The sequence below is a fragment of the Phyllostomus hastatus genome, unplaced genomic scaffold (genome assembly GCF_019186645.2).
Source record: "Phyllostomus hastatus isolate PE091 unplaced genomic scaffold, TTU_PhHast_1.1 phas_contig_137, whole genome shotgun sequence".
NCBI classification, from domain to species: domain Eukaryota; kingdom Metazoa; phylum Chordata; class Mammalia; order Chiroptera; family Phyllostomidae; genus Phyllostomus; species Phyllostomus hastatus.
Window position 1 is genome coordinate 10,633,404 of NW_025333583.1, and position 17,885 is coordinate 10,651,288.

General features: G+C 49.1%; 1 protein-coding gene across 1 annotated transcript in view; it reads left to right on the top strand.

The window, feature by feature from the left end:
• Positions 1 to 3,912: 3,912 nt before the first annotated feature.
• Positions 3,913 to 17,885, top strand: part of MREG (melanoregulin) — a 52,103-nt gene continuing 38,130 nt past the window's right edge. Inside the window, exons 1-2 of the mRNA XM_045855869.1 lie at positions 3,913 to 4,334; positions 17,662 to 17,821. Of these exons, the coding sequence (XP_045711825.1) occupies positions 4,240 to 4,334; positions 17,662 to 17,821 (255 nt within the window). The 5' untranslated portion in view covers positions 3,913 to 4,239. The remainder of the gene's footprint in view (positions 4,335 to 17,661; positions 17,822 to 17,885) is intronic.

Here is a 17,885-nt window from a genome sequence, read left to right on the forward strand (position 1 = left end):
TTACCCAAAACATTATGAGATTTTTTTGTGTGATTATGTGTAGCAATGTATTTAATGTGTGGCCCAAGACAACTCTTCCTTTTCCAGTGTGGCCCAGAGATGACACCCCTGCAGTGTTCCCTACCATGGAAAAATGTGAAAACATAGGCCAGCAGTTCTACCTAAAAAGCAAGCAGCTGATGGCTCTGTGAGTCACCAGTCACCGCAGGGCGCTGCCTACTCCCCTGACATCAGGTGCCCAGGAGTTCTCAGTAAATGTGAGACGTTGCTGACTGTGGTGGGTGCGTTGGTGTCTACTCAGGCCTTAGTGATCTGGCATCACTCTAAAAAAAGAAATGCTCGCAGCCCTCCCTGTGAATGAAACAGGAAATGAGGTTGCCAAACGTGGCCTTAGCTGTCCAGAAGCCAAAGCCACGAGGTTGGGTGCCGTTGTTCCTCCTGCCAAAGGTCCAGTTTACCCAAAGCCAGGGAAAATCATGAAGGTATTCAACTTCCGGGAAGACGAGCACTATAAAAACACATCCAGTTATCCCTAGAAAACTGAGAAATAGAATACATCAGTTACAAAGAATGAGATGTACTAAAAAGGTCTCCCAGACATAAACGGAAAAAGCTTGCAGATAGATTAAGGAGCACTTTTACATTCATTAAAACAAAACTCACTACTAAAAAATGACACACAGTGGTACTATATATACACCACAGGGGCACACGCGTGTATTGGTGTCCAGAAAAAAGTTGTGCCACGTGGCTAAGAATGGTTACCTTGGGGAGGACAGAAAGGGGACAGGGCTGCAGGTTGTGACAGAGGGAGCTTTAATGGCAATATTTCAATCTGTTAGAGGAATGTGTCATTTATAAATTTTAAAACTTATAATTAACTTTGAAAGAAAAGTGCGAATAGTTGTTAGAGCAGGCTAACACTACACATGACCCTTTGTAAGGCAGGGCATTAACTTCCTGATCAAGTCTGCTAAATAGATGTGGTTCTAGGGCTTTCTAGAAATGTCCTGCCTGATACAGGCTACGTAAAAGATGCCCACACATTGCAGAGGTACAAATATGAAAAGAAATGTCACGTGTAGGCCAGGTAGTATTGGAACTGGCATTTGCCGGACAGGCCTATGTTCTTTAGAGTTAATCAATAGCACTGAATTGTGGTATTTCTACAGTACTCTGTGGTTTTCAAGCGATCTCATTTGAGTCTAACAATTGTGCCCAGTAGGTAGGGCTGGACTCAGCATCTCCATTTTGCAGAGTATAACACTGAAGTTCAGAAAAATTAAGTGACGTGTCTAAGATCAAAGTCCCTAAAGCGGCAGAGGACCTACAGTCTCCAGAAGCTGAATGCCTTCTCTAGTTCCTCTATTTTCGGCAAGTCCCACTCCAGTAGTTAATAGCAGCTGTCAGATCCTAAATTTTATCTTCTTGCTGGATGAGTTCACATTTTTGCAGCCACCTCTACCCACTTTCTACCTGAACCTGGGTGGAATGACTCAAATCCAAAATCCAACTTCAGAACATAGTGCATTCTCCCAAATGGACTTTGCCAGCCAGTTGGAGGTCTGCTGTCAAAAACAACACTCAGCCTACATCCTGGTTGAGTTGCAAGTGGTAACTGATATGGTGTGGAGCTTGCTATCACAGCCCTGCGCAGGCTGGTGACAGCTGGACCTCTGTCATGTCCGGGGAACTTTTCAAGACAGGTCTATATCTCCCCACCTAAGTCAGAGTCCTCAGGGACCTCCTCTATACTCTTATTCTTCTGTAGCCTTCAATAGCCAGCCTCTTGGCGCACACACACTTGATCTGTTCCTTTGACTTCTTACTGTAGCCAGGGCAGGACAGACTTATGCGGAGTGACACACTTTAAAAATTAATACACCACCCATGAGAATTCACACTTCTGAAAATAAACCCTTGCTCCTCCTCCTCACCCCTGCAAACCTGCTCGTCCCATGCTCTCTCTCTATCTCAGTCGTTGGCCGTTTAACCTTCACAGTTTGTAATCCAAAAAGTTTGGAGTCCTCTTTTCTTGTTTGTATACCCGCTTCCAACCCTTTAGCAAATCTTACTGGCCCTGACTTCCAATTCCATCCAGAGTCCAACCATTTCTTACAACCTCTACTGCTATATCCCTAGTTCAAACCACTGTCATTTGCCACATGGATCAGAGGTTCCCAACCTGTTAGGAACGGGGATGCACAGCGGAGGTGAGCTTGAAGGTAATGCCCTTGAATCATCCTGAAACCATCCCTTATCCCCGGACCATGGAAAAATTGTCTTCCATGAACCCAGTCCCTGGTGCCAGAAAGGAAGGGGACTGCTGGCATGGATCATTACAAAGACTTTCATTTGCATCCCTCTAAAACAGCTGCTGGCACCCAGATTCTTCTCAGGCAGCCAGTGGATGCTATTGCCATCCAGGAGGTCCTATCATAGCCTCTTCTCAAAAACCTCTAAAGTGTCACTCACTTGCATGAAGCAGAATCCTTACAGAGTCCTTACATGTCCTACAAGGTCCCATATTCCCTCATTTCCTATTTCTTTTCCTTCTGGCCCGCACGTCTCTAGGGGCCCCAAAATCCATGCTGTGTCTCACACATGCTATAGTTTATTCTCTCTCCTCTGGGGTTTTGCACACGGTCTTCACTCTCCCTGAAATTCTCTTCTCTCTGATACCAGGGCTACCTTGCTCATCTCCTTCTTGTCTTTGTCTAAATGTCACCGTAACAGGAAGCCTTCCCTGACCACCCCATCAAAAACTACAGGCACCTCCCCTCCTTCCAGTCCCCCCCCCCACACACACACGCACCCTTCCCTGGCATTTTCTGTCCCCTTCCCTGCTGTATTTTTCTCCACGGTACTTAGTATTGCTTTCTGACACAATTAAGAGCATGTTTTGTTGACCACCCCTACTGGAATGTTTGCTTCAGGAGAGTAGGAGCACACACTGTTTCTTTTGCTCACTGCCGTATCCCCAGAGCCTAGAACGCGCCTGGCACATAACAGATGCTCAGTAATTTTCTGTTGAATGATACAGATTGGCAGAAATGCAAATTAGATGGGCTGTTTGTATCGGTGGGTGTAGAGGAAAACAGACACTCTCATGTGTTGCTGGTCAGAGTGTAAACTGGAATTACCTCTTTGCAGAACGATTTGGCAAGAGCCAAAAAATATTTAAAAAGGCACTTTACCCAGCAAGTCAACTGCCAAACATTTACTCAATTAGATATACATGTCCAAACACATAATTCAAGGTGTTCATGGCATCCCTATTTTAATAACAAAAGTCTGGAACTTACTTAAATGTCCATCCACAGGGGCCTGGCTAAATAACATACTGGCATCCCTGTGACTATATAATATGCAACAGTTGAAATGTTAGCGGGAGACCGTGTATATATTGCTATGGACCCATCTCCATGATAAGCTGAGTGAAACCAGCCGGGTGCAGAAATGTGTGGAGTACACCACTGGCTGGGTAAAAAGGGAATAGTCTGTACATAAATTAATACATAAATAGCTCCGGAAAACCGCAAGAAACTAATGATAATAGTTGCCGTCCTTGAGGGGATTATTAAAAAACTGGGAGACTTGAAAACAATTTTTTTAAAAAATCATTGTGAATACACTATCTTAAAAAGAAACCCACCTCTGTAACACGCAGATCCATACTCTTCTGCTAACTTTTACTCTATGCGGGACTGACATGTTAAAAATGCCCTAAACTCTGCTTTAAAGGCTTGGGGGTGGGAAGGAAGGCGGAGTGAAGCCAATAAAACGTATAAATAGTTTCTGCCCAACCGCGCGCTCGCTCGGTGGCCCGAGTGCTTTCCCAGCCCGGGTCGGCTTTGGTGCCCTAGTATTTTGCCATCTGGCTGGAGTCCCTGCTTCCTCCTTAGAGGGCAGCAGCGGAGCGTCTCGGGGACGCATGCGCCCCAATTAGCGCCTGGGGAATTAAAAGCGGAGAAAAAAACAGCTCCGACAAAACACGCTCGCCAAACAAAACCCAAGTGGAGGAAAGCGCACCGCCCTGCAGAGCCTGGGCGGTGGAGGCTCCCCTGGCCTCACCCGCATCCCAGGCCGCGGCGTGATGCGTACAGACCGGCCTGCGACGCCCGGCCCGCGACTGTCCCCGCACCTGGATGCCGGCCCCGTGGCCGCGCCCCTGCCGCGCTCGCTCGCCCCCGCGGCTTTCTCGGAGTCTGCCGGCGCCAGCGGGGCAGCTCGCTCTCCATGGGGCTGAAGGACTGGCTGAGGACCGTGTGCTGCTGCTGCCCGTGCAAGTGCCTGGAGGAGCCTGCCGAGTCCGAGAAGGAGCCCTTAGTCAGGTGAGTGCGCGCCCTGGCCCGGATCCGGAGTGTCGCGGAGTGGGGATACCTCCGTGTTTGTCTGAGTTAGGGATGTGGGCTTGCTTTAAGGTTACAGGGAGGCACAACCTAAGCCCCTGGATCCCTCCGTATGGGATATCTTGTTCCTTGGGTAAGTTTTTTTGCCCCAAAGCCCAAGTCCTCAGAGACACCTGAGACCTAGGCGGATCCCTGTGGAAAGTGTCAAGAATTTGGGTGCAGTTGCCAGGCAGGGGAGAATGTTCGCACAGGGATCCGATTAAATACAACTGCCACTGACTCTATATTTGATGTAGGCAACTGTGAGTTTCTATTTCACCCGGGAAGAAAGTTGGATATTTTCTCATTCAATTCTTTTATCAATAGAAGACCATTTCAGGGACAGAGCACAAGGAACCATTTTTCACTTTTAAAGATGTGTATTTTATCAGTAGGATGTTATCAGCAGGTTATTACCGTGTGAGAAAATTTAGTGCGCGTGGACCACGCGGTAAGTGGCTCCGCGAAGGGGCCTCACAACACAGTCTGTTCAGGGCTGCACTTCTCAGTCATCTCCCTTTAACTCTGCTGAAATGAAGGTTCCACTAGGTTGTGCCCTGGGGGTAGACATGAGAGAAACAGAATATTTGAAATGAAATTAGGAAAAAGCCTGTAAGGTGGAATTCCAGGATTGGGTAAGCAAATACAGAAACCAGTGTTTCTTACCATATGGTAAAGCTTTTGCAACTTTCTTAAAAAGCACCCTTTACCTTTTCTTATTTTACCAAATCCAAACACTGCCCTTGACTTTTGGGATATTACGTAATCCCTTCCTGCCCGTCCTCTCTTATTTCCAGGACACTGAACCTCACGCACTCTCTGATTTAATCAGACAGGCATCCTTGCCACTCTAGGAGCGACCCAACACTTTCGTTCTCCCCGAACTTGCCTCAAGTAGTGACCTTGGTCCTTCCCGCCCCTTCCTAAATGCTGGTTCTCGGGGACCCCCTCAAGCAGTCCTCTCTGATGACTTAGCCCTTATTCATCTGTCTCCTGTGATTTAGGACTTAGAACTTAACCATCTGCCCTTCACGGTTTAGTGAGCACCCATATAGGTAAACATCTATGTCATGTTTTAAATATGTGTGAACGGTCTTACACACAACACACAGTGTTTTTGTTTGCACTTGTAATGGGGTACTCACGTAGATTATCAGATTACTGTGAATGGGGAGAAACCTGGTAATCTACGCCGAGTTTTAAATGTAGCGGGCAAAATCTAGAATTTCATACGTGGGTTGCACCCTCAACTTGTGAAAATAGTAACGTGAAATGTGGCCCTCAGCTCAGTGTCATCCTCAGAGTGTTGGTCTTTCCTATTTTCTGTCTGGGATTGCTATCCGAGTCGATAGTTTTGGTTGTTTTAAAATCTCCACCCTTTCCTGCCTTGATTTTTGTGGGAAGGCAGTGAATTTTGCTAGTGATTTTAAGACGACAGAGTCAATTGGGACAGAATAGCACAGTGCTCATGAATCATATTGCCTGGGGTTAAATCCGGATGGGGTGACCTGACACAAATTATGAAATTTATTTGTGTCTTAATTTCCTCACAGGCATAATGGGAATGATAATAGCATGTACCTCAAAGGGTTGCCGTGAGAAATGAAATGGGCTACTCCACATAAAGTGCTTAGTAGAGTGTCTGACACATAGTAAACACTCCATAAGTTTTAGTTATCGTTAATTATTGTTATTCTTCCGAGCGTGTATGCGTGGACTGGTCTCTTGTGGTTCCGTGTCATTCCGGCAGCATTTCAGTGGGACAGTATTTGGGAAGAGCAGCTTATTGGTGGGCGTGTGGGGCAGTGATGTGTGTGTGGGCTGGGGGGCGGGGGGGACCTTCATGTTCTTTCCGCCCAAGTCTTCATAAGGTCTAGTTTCAGACGTTGTTTTGTTTGTTTTTATGTTTTTAAGTGTGAAGTTCAGTGCTTTTAATATATTAGCAAAGTGGTGCCGTCACTGCTACTACCTAATTCGGAACATTGTATGACTCCAAAAGGACACCAGACCCCTGAGCAGTCACTGGCCGACGTCCCCTCCCTGCTCCTCCACTCCCCAGGCCACCACTAACCTCTTCTCTGTCTTCATAGGCTGGCCTCTTCTGGACACGTTGTGTCAACGGAATCACACACTATGAGGCCTTGATGCATTTGGCCTCTTTCCCTTAGCGCAATGGTCTGAAGTTCCGTCTTGTAGTGTGTGTTGGTACTGCATTCCTTTTTGGATTTGAATAAAATTTTGTCGTCTGGATATATTACATCTTATTTATCCATTCATTAGTCGGTGGACATTTGGGTGGTTTCCTCTTTTTGGCTCTTATCAGTAATGCTGCTATGAATGTTTATGTACAAGTATTTGTGTGTGCATATGCTTTTTCTTTTTTTGATTATGTACCTAGAAGTTTTTAGGGGACACTATCCAACCTACTACAAGGTGCTTTTGGGGAAATATTTGCATTCAAAGCATTGTTGGGTTTTGTTTTTGTTTTTTACTTTTAGAGCATGGTTTTTCTCATCAGTGATAAAAGCATGCTACTGCCATTTACAGACCCACCTGAGCATGAGCTGTGGCGCTGGACATGCTAAGATGTGGGAGGCACACCTGCAGTCAGTCAGTCACCTTTAAGCAGAGAGATGCCCACGTGCCCTGGCACCGTAGAGTCTGCTGTCACATGACACACTACACATACACCGGGCCTGAAAGAGTCTAAGGTGGAATGTGAAAAAGGTGCCGTGTCAATGTGACACGCTGAAGCATCTTCACGTGGTTCTTTTGAACTTTTTCAGAGAAGTATAAATTCTCACTCTGTAATTTTTATTGGCTGTAAATAACTGATAAGCACCACCATTGCCCAGTCGTTCAAAAGCCAAAGAAGAAAGGGAGAGAAGTAACAACAGGGTTAAGTTTTTATTTGCGGCGGCTCTCTCTTAAGTCCCCTAAGTAACCACCGGAGAATGAGCTTTCAGACTGCTTTGCTCCCTGCTCTCCTCCATGCCCACCAGGAGCTTCTGTTACTGATAACAGAGTTTCCGCACATATCTGGACAGTGAACGGAGAACAGAAGATCAGTGTTTTATTTTTCTCCAGTGCCTGGAATTTTCATTAAGGAAAAAAAATAAACCCTCAGTTTATTCTTGATGGTTGTTTCATCCCCACAAAGAGGGGCGGCTCTGAGAAGGAATTGACCGGGCCTGTGAGTGTGGGCACCAGAACGGAATTTCACGGACCATGAAGAAATGGTCTGTGTGAGTCGTGCTGCATCCAGCATCCAGAAGAGGGTGAGAGGCTGAAGTGGTGACAGACGCCCTCCCCTGTCCCATCTCTCCTGAACCTTTGTAGGTGGCACTTAGTGCTTATGGTGTACAAGGCACCATCGTAAGTGCTCTGTATCTATTAATTAAATCCTTGCCGTAACCCCATGAGGTGCCGTCGATTCTCGTTATGCAGAGTAGTTATGTTCTATTAGTCACTGCAAATACTGCATTAAAGAGGATCGAGCCATTGCTCCAAGGGGAAAAATCCAGGGTTAGGTTGCTGCCAGCTGATTCGTCGGCTGATCAATACACACCTCGTTTTATGTGTGTTTATGCTTCAAGACACTTAATTTAAGACATACTGTTGATTCAGTAACGTTGTACTTGCTGCCAACAGTACTGTAACTCAGGCCCGAATAAAGCTCTTCTAACATACGCATGCTTGGACCTTTTCTAAACAGTGAAATCACCAACAGAAAGCACAAAAATGCAAAAAAAACAACCAAGAAAAGTGGCACTAAATAGAGCACCAAAAGGACGCGTGGTTATAGTATGAAAGCTGAAACAGCAAAGCAGCGCCGTGTTGGACCTCAGCAGGGAACTCGGGCCTCAAGCCGCACGAGAACACCGGGAGGACTGATGTGGGGGTTACGGAGAAATTGCAGTGAGTGGGCAAATTTGCGGATACAGAATCTGGGAGTAAGTAGTGAGGGCCGACAGTAATTATGACTCTATCTCCTCTTGACAGGTGAAGGAACTGAGGCACAAGAGCTTCAGTAGCTTCCAGATGGCTGAACGGGGGTTCGAATCCTAGTATCTTCCAGGCCCATAGAAAGAGCAGCAGCCTCCTCGTGTGCAGGGAGGCGTGTAAATGCTGTTTGTGTGGTTGTGCTAGAAGTTGTGTTTGAAGTGCGGGACCTGCTCTGCACTGTGACAGTGGGGGCTGAGAAACACTGTCCCCGTATTTCTGTAGATGGCTGGTGAAACCAGGTGCCGGTGGGAAAGAAGGCTGGTGGGTTTGAGACACTTAAAAGAGCATCATCACCCAGCCTAGAAGGACAATAATCTTTTACATGTGCGGAGTTTCTCATTTCACAATGTGAACTCACATGACCCCTGAACAGATCCAATTGTTTTCTGCCCTTGGAAGGGCTTTAAAATAACATTGGCTACTGCTCAGACAGGGCCCCCACGGCCTGACTCCTTTCCCCAGAAGGTGCTGCCGGCTTCCCTGAGCTGACACCAGTCTCCAGGGCCTCCCGCAGAACCTGCGGTTTCCGAAGCCTGCAGCCCTGGGCCAGCCGCTGACTCCTAGGAAGGGACAGCGGAGGCACCACTGAGGACCTCTGCTACAAGAAGGAGCTCCTGGTTTCTCCTCGGAGAGTCCGGTCTGAGGCTGGTGGTTTTACCTTCTTGAAGGACAGAGGAGAGAGAGGGGAGGGTCTGGTTGCTGTTCTCAGAACAGGGCCTCCAGTCCAATGAATTTGGGGTACGTGCTTTCACCAAGATGCCAGCCTCTCAAAGTTCATGGAAGGGTGACTTTTAAAGGTTCCTTTCCAGGCACCACACTGTCCCCCTTCCCTGCTTTTGTGACTTGCATCAGTCAGCCTTAGTGACCTTGGAAATTCCCAGGATGATGAACTTTCCTTCTCCTACACGTCATGTGATCTAGGTTTCCTGGAACTTGTTATTCTCTAGATATTGCAAGGTGAGCTTATTGCTATACTTCTGTTTAAAAAGTAAATTCTGTGTACATGTTAGGTAAAGTAGTTTAGTCTGTTAGTGGTTAAAGTCCTTTTTTGTCTGGTAAATAAATATTTGTTGTGTGCCAGTTTTATACTGTGCACTCTTTTGTGCTTTTTTAGGGACATAATTGGTGAGACAGTGTCTGTCTAATGAACCTCTGTACTGCCTGACATGTGGTAAGGGTTTCCTGCATTGCTTCTCACATATTGTTTCCCTTTAATTTTTTAAAATGCGTGTGGGTACATGTGATATCAGACTAAAAACATACAAGAGCATGTACAGTGTAAAGAACAACTATAAAGTGAGTACTGTACCGTCACCCATGGCAAGAGATTGCTGTTTCCAGCCCCGTATTCCCCACCCCCGATTGTATCTAGACCGCTGGGATGGTTATTGTTATGCTTTTCTTTATAGCTGTACCACCCAAGTGTGCACCTTGAACAGGTACTTTAGTTTGGCCTGACGTTAAACTTTACGTCAATGGGATCAAACTGTGTGTGTTCTTGGGGAGACCCGTCCAAGTCGCTGTGTGCAGCTTAGTTTGTGGTCTTCATGGCTTCACAGTACTTTCCACTGTGCTCCCTCCTCCAGTCGGTGGACTTTTGGGTGGTTTCCGGTGTGGGGCTCTTCCGTGTGGTTGAGATTTTAAGGTCAGCACTTAAAGTGAAATCGTTCATCCTTCCGCCACCCTGGCCTCCTTCTGGGTCCTCAGACACACCAAGGGTGCCCCTGCCTCAGGGCCTTTGTGCTTCTTGCCCGCCCTGCCTGGAGTGGTCTTCCTTGGCTTACATGCGTGGGTAATGCCTGCATTTTACTTATTCAGGTCCCTGTTCAAAGCCATTTCATCAGGAAGTTCTCCCCCGACCACCCTCTTTAGAAGCAGTACCCCTGCCCCTTCCCTTGGCCCTTCTTTCACCGTGGATGCCTTCAGAGCCCTGATTCCCACCTGACGTAAGATATGTGCTTGCTGTCTGCTTCCTCCTGCAAGACTCAGAGCCAGCCCCACCTTCATACACTTAAACAGCTAGGAGTTTGTCTGTGAGACTGGAGATGGGGATTCCGGCCTCATTTCTACTGTTCAGAGCCCTGTGCACTGGGGAACCAACAGTTCATTCATTCAGCAAATACTTGCCAGCATCTACCAAGTGCCAGGTCCTGTTTGAAGCACTAGACCAGAGTAGGTACAGGTGCTGCCCTCCTGGGGCTTTTACTGCGGAGAGGGGAGGCCCCCACATAGGAACCTCAGTCAGTGAATTAGAAGACACATGGGTGTGTAGGAAAAAGGCAAGACTGAGTGGCGGCCGGGGAGCTTGCTTGTCATTTTACATAGATTGGTTAGGGTAGGGCTCACCGAGGAGGTGGCATCTAAGCAGAGATTTAAAGGTGGGGAGGGAGGGAGGCAGGTGAATATCCACGGGGAACACATTACAGGTAGAAGCGTCAGCCAGTGCCGGGGCCTGACGTGGGCCTGTGACTGGTGGGCGCAGGACACAGCAGAGGCCAGAGTGGCTGGGGTGTCCTGTGGGGCCTTAAGTTCCTCAGCAGGACTTTGGCTTAAACTCTTAAGTCAAATGGGAGCCCCTAGAGGGTTTTGAGGGAGAGCTGATATAGTATGATTTATGTGTTAAAGGATTTGGTTGTTGTAGTGAGAATAGAATTGGTGGAAGCAATGGTAGAAAGAGGTAGATCAGTGGGGAAAAAAACAAACAAAACTATTGCAAGAATTCTCATGCAAGACACAGATGCCCTGGCTCTGGCGGTAGTGGCAGAGTGGATGTTTTGAAATGTATTGTTGATAGGATTTTCCAATGCATTAGATGTGGGGAATGAGAGAGCCAAGGATGACCTGAAGGGTTTTGGCCTGAGCAATGTGAAGGATGGGGCCCCACCCTCTGAGTGGGAAGACTGCTGGTGAGAGGTTAGCAGGGAAGTTCAGGTGCTTGGCCTTGACTGTGTTGAACTTGAGTTGTCTGTTGAACATTCACGTTGACGTGGGAAGAAGCTGGGTAGATACAGGACTCTGGCACTTGACAGAGCGGTCTGAGCTGGGGATACGGGTACCGATTTAGGGTTCTTCCTCACAAAGATGGCATTTAAAGCCATAAGACTGGATGAAGTGACCAGGAGTGAATCTGAGCAGAGGAGGGACCCAAGACTGAGTCTAATCTTTGTGAGCCCCCGCAGAAGAAATACAAAATAATGCTTCCCCCACCTGCTCCCCAGGGTTGTCGTCTGGACCACCGTCAAGCCTTAGAGCACTCAAAGGAATGCGTGACACACGGTCACACAAGGCCCTGTCTCCGCCAGGGAGCGGGAGGCATGAAGGGTGGGTGCAGAACAAGGAGCGGGGCCAGAAAAGAGGTTCCGGTGTCTTCCTTCCTGCACATTGAGGCAGGCCATACCTGTAGTGCTGAAGGAAGTCATGAGCCAGGTGCTTGAATGCCGAGAAAGCTCCAAGAATGTATGCAACAATATTTGAACTTGGGGTTAAATAACTTAAACATTAGATTGACTATGTAACTGAACAGAGCAGGAGTATCTATCTGTCTTGGACGCAAGGGAGGGAGGGAGGGAAAGAAGAAGAGGAAGGATCTTAGATTATTCACCTGCTCATCCATCGGGAGGTTCCCACAGAGGGAGGAAGGGAAAGGTCTGGAAGCCAGGGGCCCAGTAGGCAGGCCCGTTCCTAGTGGGGAATCAGACTAAGAGGCCTTAGGGAGTGAGGGGGTGGCACCCAACCAACAGCCTCTGAGGTCGGGTTTTTGCTTTGGCTGCTGTTAACAGGAAGTTTTATTCACTGGTTCATAGCTTCAGTTGTAAACCAGTGATCGCTGGCACACGGCCATTTGGGGATAGCAGTGAGGTCACTGGGACTGCCGACGGTGGCAGCCAGCCTTGTGTGCAGGGCATTTCGTGGGTCTTTCTCAGGTCTTCGCTCACGGTCCTTGGTGGTGACCACTCACAGGCAAGCTCTTGTAAGACACTTTTGCGCCTTGTAGCACTCTGCTCCGAAGCCCCGGGCAGGGGGTCCAGTGTTTCTGAGGCTTGAGTCCCCCTCTAACTGTAGACCCTATGGAAATATAAGACTCCCCCGCGGTTTGGTCCTGTGCCCCAGGTGGGGTTGGGGATGGAATCTGAGACTCATCTCATCCTACCCTTTGGGGAGTAAAAGCAGCTTCTGCTTCTAACGTAACTTCAGAGTCGCCTCTCAAGTGCCTGAGGTTAATAAAATATTTATCGTCATCAGATGGTGGCCAGGGGCAAAACAGCTGCTCTCACTTTCTTCAGTGCCTTTCAGTGATCATTATGTAGGGGACGGAGGGAAAGAGGAGCTCCCTATCCAGCGCCCCCTTCCCCCCGCTCCTTCTGTCTTCCTGGGCTTCTACGCCCAGACACCTGGGCCTTTGCACTGCACTCTCCTTCCTTAGGCCCCGGGGTCCCCCACAGTCTCCGGAGGCTCCCAAGCTGCTTCTCCAGTGGTTTGGTTTAGGCTTTTCTTTGTTCTGCTCTCTCCGCCTGAGGGTTTAAAGTTGTACAGCAAAGTGATCGCTGCCTCGCCTGGGTGGTGGCGCAGGGTGTGCGGGGCAGGGACACGGGTGCCAGCGCACAGAACCCGGATCCCGCGAGCCAGGCCGGGTCTGCCAGGTCCTGCTGAGTGAGCTCACCCCCTCGTTCACTTTCATCTTGACTTGACCAAGATTTTGATAAAATTATCGATCAGGTGATATATTTAGTGATAGAAACTACCTTTACTATACCCCAAAGAAACCTGGCTTGTAACTCTAATGAGGAAGAACTCGGAGGCAGGAGGTCCAGGCGGAGGAGCTGCAGAGCCAGAGGAGAGGGCCCCGCTGCAGAGGTGAGCGGGCCAGACCCCTCCCGCGCCTGGGAGGCGGCGGGTGCTCCCAGCAACCAGCACCGGGAAGGGTCCTTGCTCACCCAGAGGCAGAAGGTTGGGTCCCCTGGGTGTCAGTGACGAGGCAGTGCCTGAGGCTCGTGGGGCGCCAGGGGAGCACGGCCCCTAATGAGGGCAGAGGAGACGTGGGAGAACTTGGGAGGCAGCACCTGCTTGGAGATAGGAGCACTTCTGAACAGGCCCGGTGGTGACCTTCCAGGAGGGTGAGAGCTTGATTCCAGCCTGTAGACTCAGGAAGAGGGCCTCGTGTTGTACACTGGCTGGCATCACGCCCATTCGTGTGTGTGTGTGTGTGTGTGTGTGTGTGTGTGTGTGTTAGAGACAAAGAGGGGTGGGGGAGAAAGGGAGAAAGGTTGAGATTGTAAGAGGGTAGGGGGACTGGCCGGGGAGGCAGTGGTCGTAGTCTTCCGTGTGGGTTATTAAACAGAAAGTGGCCAGATTATGCACGGGCAAATGTCAGTACTACTCACTCAGGCAAATACTGGCTGATGTGTAAACCTCCTACCTTAGGAAAGTCTTTAACAAGTGGCCACCATGTGTTGTGTCTGGGATTTTCTTCAGCAGACTGGGGCCCCAGCTCAGTGTGCTCCGTTCAGCAAGTGTTGCTAAAGCAACCACTCCGTGCCTGACCCCGCTGGGCACCCTGGGGTGTAAAGGAAGTGCTGGATGCAATCCCTGCCCTAGGGAGCTCATCAACTTGTGGAAAAGTTAAGACTTACACAAACAAAACAAATTTAGGGAAAAAGCAAACACCATTTTCAGGAAAGAGCGGGGGTTTCCTGGCCTGAGTGGCACTGGCGTTGGCAGCCAAGGTCCCAGCTCCTGGTAACTGCTGTGCTATGGGGTCACTCTGGAGGAGAAGCCCCAGAGGAATATGCTGGTCTGCACGTCATAGTGTAGTTGTTGTCTGAGCCGTCCTGTTTGTGGGTGTGCCCCGTCACAGCATTGGGATGTCCAGTCTCATGTGGCTGCTTGGAGAGCTCCGTCAGGGGCTCGTGCTGGGAGGACTGACCTCGGCTGGCTGCCGGACCCAGGAGAAGTCAAGCAACTCCCTAGGCTGGTCCCAGTCTGCACAGTGGGACAGGGCTACCGCCCTGCCACCCTCCGGACCTCAGATGGTTGTGTCACAGGAGGGTGGAGTGTGGGAGCCCTGCCCCGCACTGCGCAGTGGTGGTTTGCTGTCGCCGCAAAATCTGTTCAAGCAAAAAAGAAATTGGAGTCAATGCTTTTTCATGCTATTGACACTTCACATCTGTTCCTTGTTTCCCCAGTGTTCTCTGCCGCTTGGCTCTCACCTGCTCTCTCCAGCTCCCTCCCGCCCCTGACCCTCCGGCCTGGCTGTTCCCCTGAGGTCTTCCCTCACCTCCACTCTGATGCTGTGGCTTCCGAGGTGCCTTTCTCTCAGGTCCAGATCTCCGGTCCTGCCCTTGCTTGTAAGCCCAGACCCCTCCTCTCCGTGAACATCCTGCAGGCTCCCAGCTCAGCCTTGGCTTCCTCTGTGATGTCCCATAAAGGCATCCTCACCAGCCAGCTCTGTCTGACCCCTCTCCTTGCACCTCTGCTGCTGTCACCGGTCTCACGGCTGCCACTTCCCTTTCTCAGATGCTGCTGGAATCCACCCTCTCGGTTTCCCTTCCCACCCCTGTTTCCCTAGCCCGCACCCTCATCTGCTCTTACCACAACCAGACTTTCAGTACGTTTAGCATCACGCATGTGTTTATTTGGCAGTAGAACTCTACCATTTCTGTGCTGCAAAGAAATCTTTGTCTCTCTAACCATAAGATTTTAGACAGAGCAACTGTTCTGGTTGTGGTGGTCTGTGGGCTCCTCTCTCTGCCGGGGGGTGGGGGGGCTGCCCATTTTCCACTCCACTTGTTCCCAGAGACCCCCCAGGCCCCAACACTCGGTCCTCAAAGAGCGTGGAATGAAAACCACACCTACCCTCCTGGGGCAGCCTCAGAGCCGTCTTCTTGTTCCTTCCTCATGCAGAGTTATTTCTTGAAACCCCAGGCCTGACAAGGCCTGAAATCCCCTTGTTAGCTTCCCACAGCGCATCGGATCAAGCCTGAACTCCAGCACCGTGCTCAGTCTGGCCCCAGCCCCTTCTCTTCGCGGCCCTGCACGTCCCTCCCTCTGTGCACCGTGTGGTGTAGCTCTGCCTGGACACTTGGAAGTCCCAGCTCTGTGGGAACTGAGCCTCTGTACGCTGCGACTGTGCTGTTCCCTCTGCCAGGAATACCTTTCCCCTTGCTGCTCTTCCTGGTCAAAAGCTATGTATTCCTCAGGTCTGGGTTAGATGTTGTCGCGGTCACGAAACCTTCCTGGCACTTCCTTCTCATGTGAACACAGAATTTGTCCCTCCTTCTGTATTCCTACGCATTCTGTTCATACTTTTTGAAAACAATTCCCTTGTCTTATTGCATTATAGTCACAAAAAGCAGGGACAGTGTCCTATTTATTTTCAAGTTCCCAAAGCACCCAGCCCAGCTCCCAGTATGCAGCAGGCACCCAGTTCCATGTTGGCTAAGTAGACAAATAACTGAATGAAGGAATGAGTAAATTTGACACGCTCCCTAAAGCCCGAGTGGGCAGGACACAGAGGCATCAGGTGTGTCACCTGTCATGGGCTCATCATCCTCAAGAAGAGGCCGTGGGAAGGTTCCTGCCATTGAACCCCAATGTGGAGACTAAGACTTTGCTTCCTGTGGCGAGGTTTCTCAGTGCCAACTACCGGGTAGCTCATGTTTGTTTAAATCTTCACATGGACCTTCAGCCCACCTGTCAGTTACCCCCGTCCTCCTTCCCAGATGCCGTCTGTGTATCGGGGCATCTTCCACCTGTCCTCATTTCCCATTCCCTCCTGTCACCCCGGCAGGTGTGTTTGCACCCCCTGGTCAAGGGGCATTCTCGCTGCTCAGGGAATGGCATCCTTCACCCTACAGGTGGGGAGCCAGGGAGCATGCACTTGCTGCGTGTTTCTGAGCGGTGTCCTTTTCTTCAGCTCCACACCTTTATTCGAGCCCTGATACCTATCCTGTCCATCTGAGCTACCTCAGCTGCGTGCCAGTGAATCCCCACGTCCGCTCCCCCCCCTCAAGCATTCACTGCACTTCAGCTGGGAAGATCTTTAAAGTTGTACTACTGTTCGTATGACACCACAGTCTTTCTTAAACCCTGTCTACATCCTAGCTTGCCGTTAGGAATAAAGACCATGTTTCTGAAGAACGTTAGAAAACATGGCCCACAAATCAGTGTGGGTCTGGCTTCCGCCATCTTCCAAGCCTCTCTTCACTCTCGGGCCAATGGCCCCCGTCTTCAGATGCGCCCTGCTCCCTCTCTCCCCAGGGCCTTTGAACATGTCCTTTCCATCGCCTGGAACCCTGTTCTTATTTTTCATCATAAAGCTCAAGCACCCCTTTTTCACAGTGCCGACCTCCCATCAGCTCTCAAGGATCCCTGAACTCCCCCTTTATAGCACTTAGCACAGTTTTTAATCATCTGGTCACTTGATCATTTATTAATGCATTTCCCTGCCTAGACTCTAGTGAGGCCCAAGGACCAGGGCCTATCTGTGTCACTTGCAGTTTTATGGAGCTCCGTCATTAGCATGGAGTCGGTGCTTCATATATATCATCAGGTGAAGGGGGTCGCCCCAGCGGGCCCTTGCCTGTCTGGCCCCACGGAAATTAATGGGGACTCTGTCCAGGTGTGTCCTAGGTATGACTTCTGCCACTCATCTCCCTAAGCCTAAGCGGGGAGACTGCCTTATAAAGGGTTAATCGTAAAACCAATGTGCAAAATGGGGCTGCTAAGGTTCTTAGTCAACATCCCGCATTGTTTACTGGAACTGTTCAGGTATGCATATTTATTATTTAGTTTTCTTGTTGTAAGGGAATTGATAGATACTATATGCTATCGCATTTTAAATTTACAATGCTTCCTGAATTCAGAGCCAGTAAAAAAAAATTTCATTTCTTTATATTGTTTTTTTCTTTTAATTATGCAAGTTCTAGTCCCCATGGAATTCCCCCCACCCCGCTTTTTGTTTGGTTTTAGCTGTGGGGTACTCAGTGCTACATTTCATGTTTGACACAAAGTAAAATTGCCTCTGCCCAGGTGTCTGATTACCTCTCTTCTCTGTTGTTTTTAACGCCACTTTTTTTTTGTTCTATTGTGTTATGCTTAGTTATTAGAGACCGTACAGACCCTTTTTGTAAGAAATATATATTTACATAGTCCATTATATGCTATGTGATATACCCTGTTTATTTTATTTATATTACATTGCGTACATACAATGTATATGTAACACATGTTACAAAACCCTCATACAGCTTTTTTTTTTATCCCATAGTGACACCAACCCGTACTCTTCCTTTGGAGCCACTCTGGAGCGGGAGGATGAAAAGAACTTGTGGAGTATGCCTCACGACGCGTCCCACACAGAGGCGGACGATGACAGAATCCTGTACAATTTGATCGTCGTCCGCAATCAGCAGGCCAGAGACTCAGAGGTAAGCGCCCTTGCAGATGGTGCCGTGTGTGCGTGACCATGTCCGGTAGAAACGGCAAGGACCG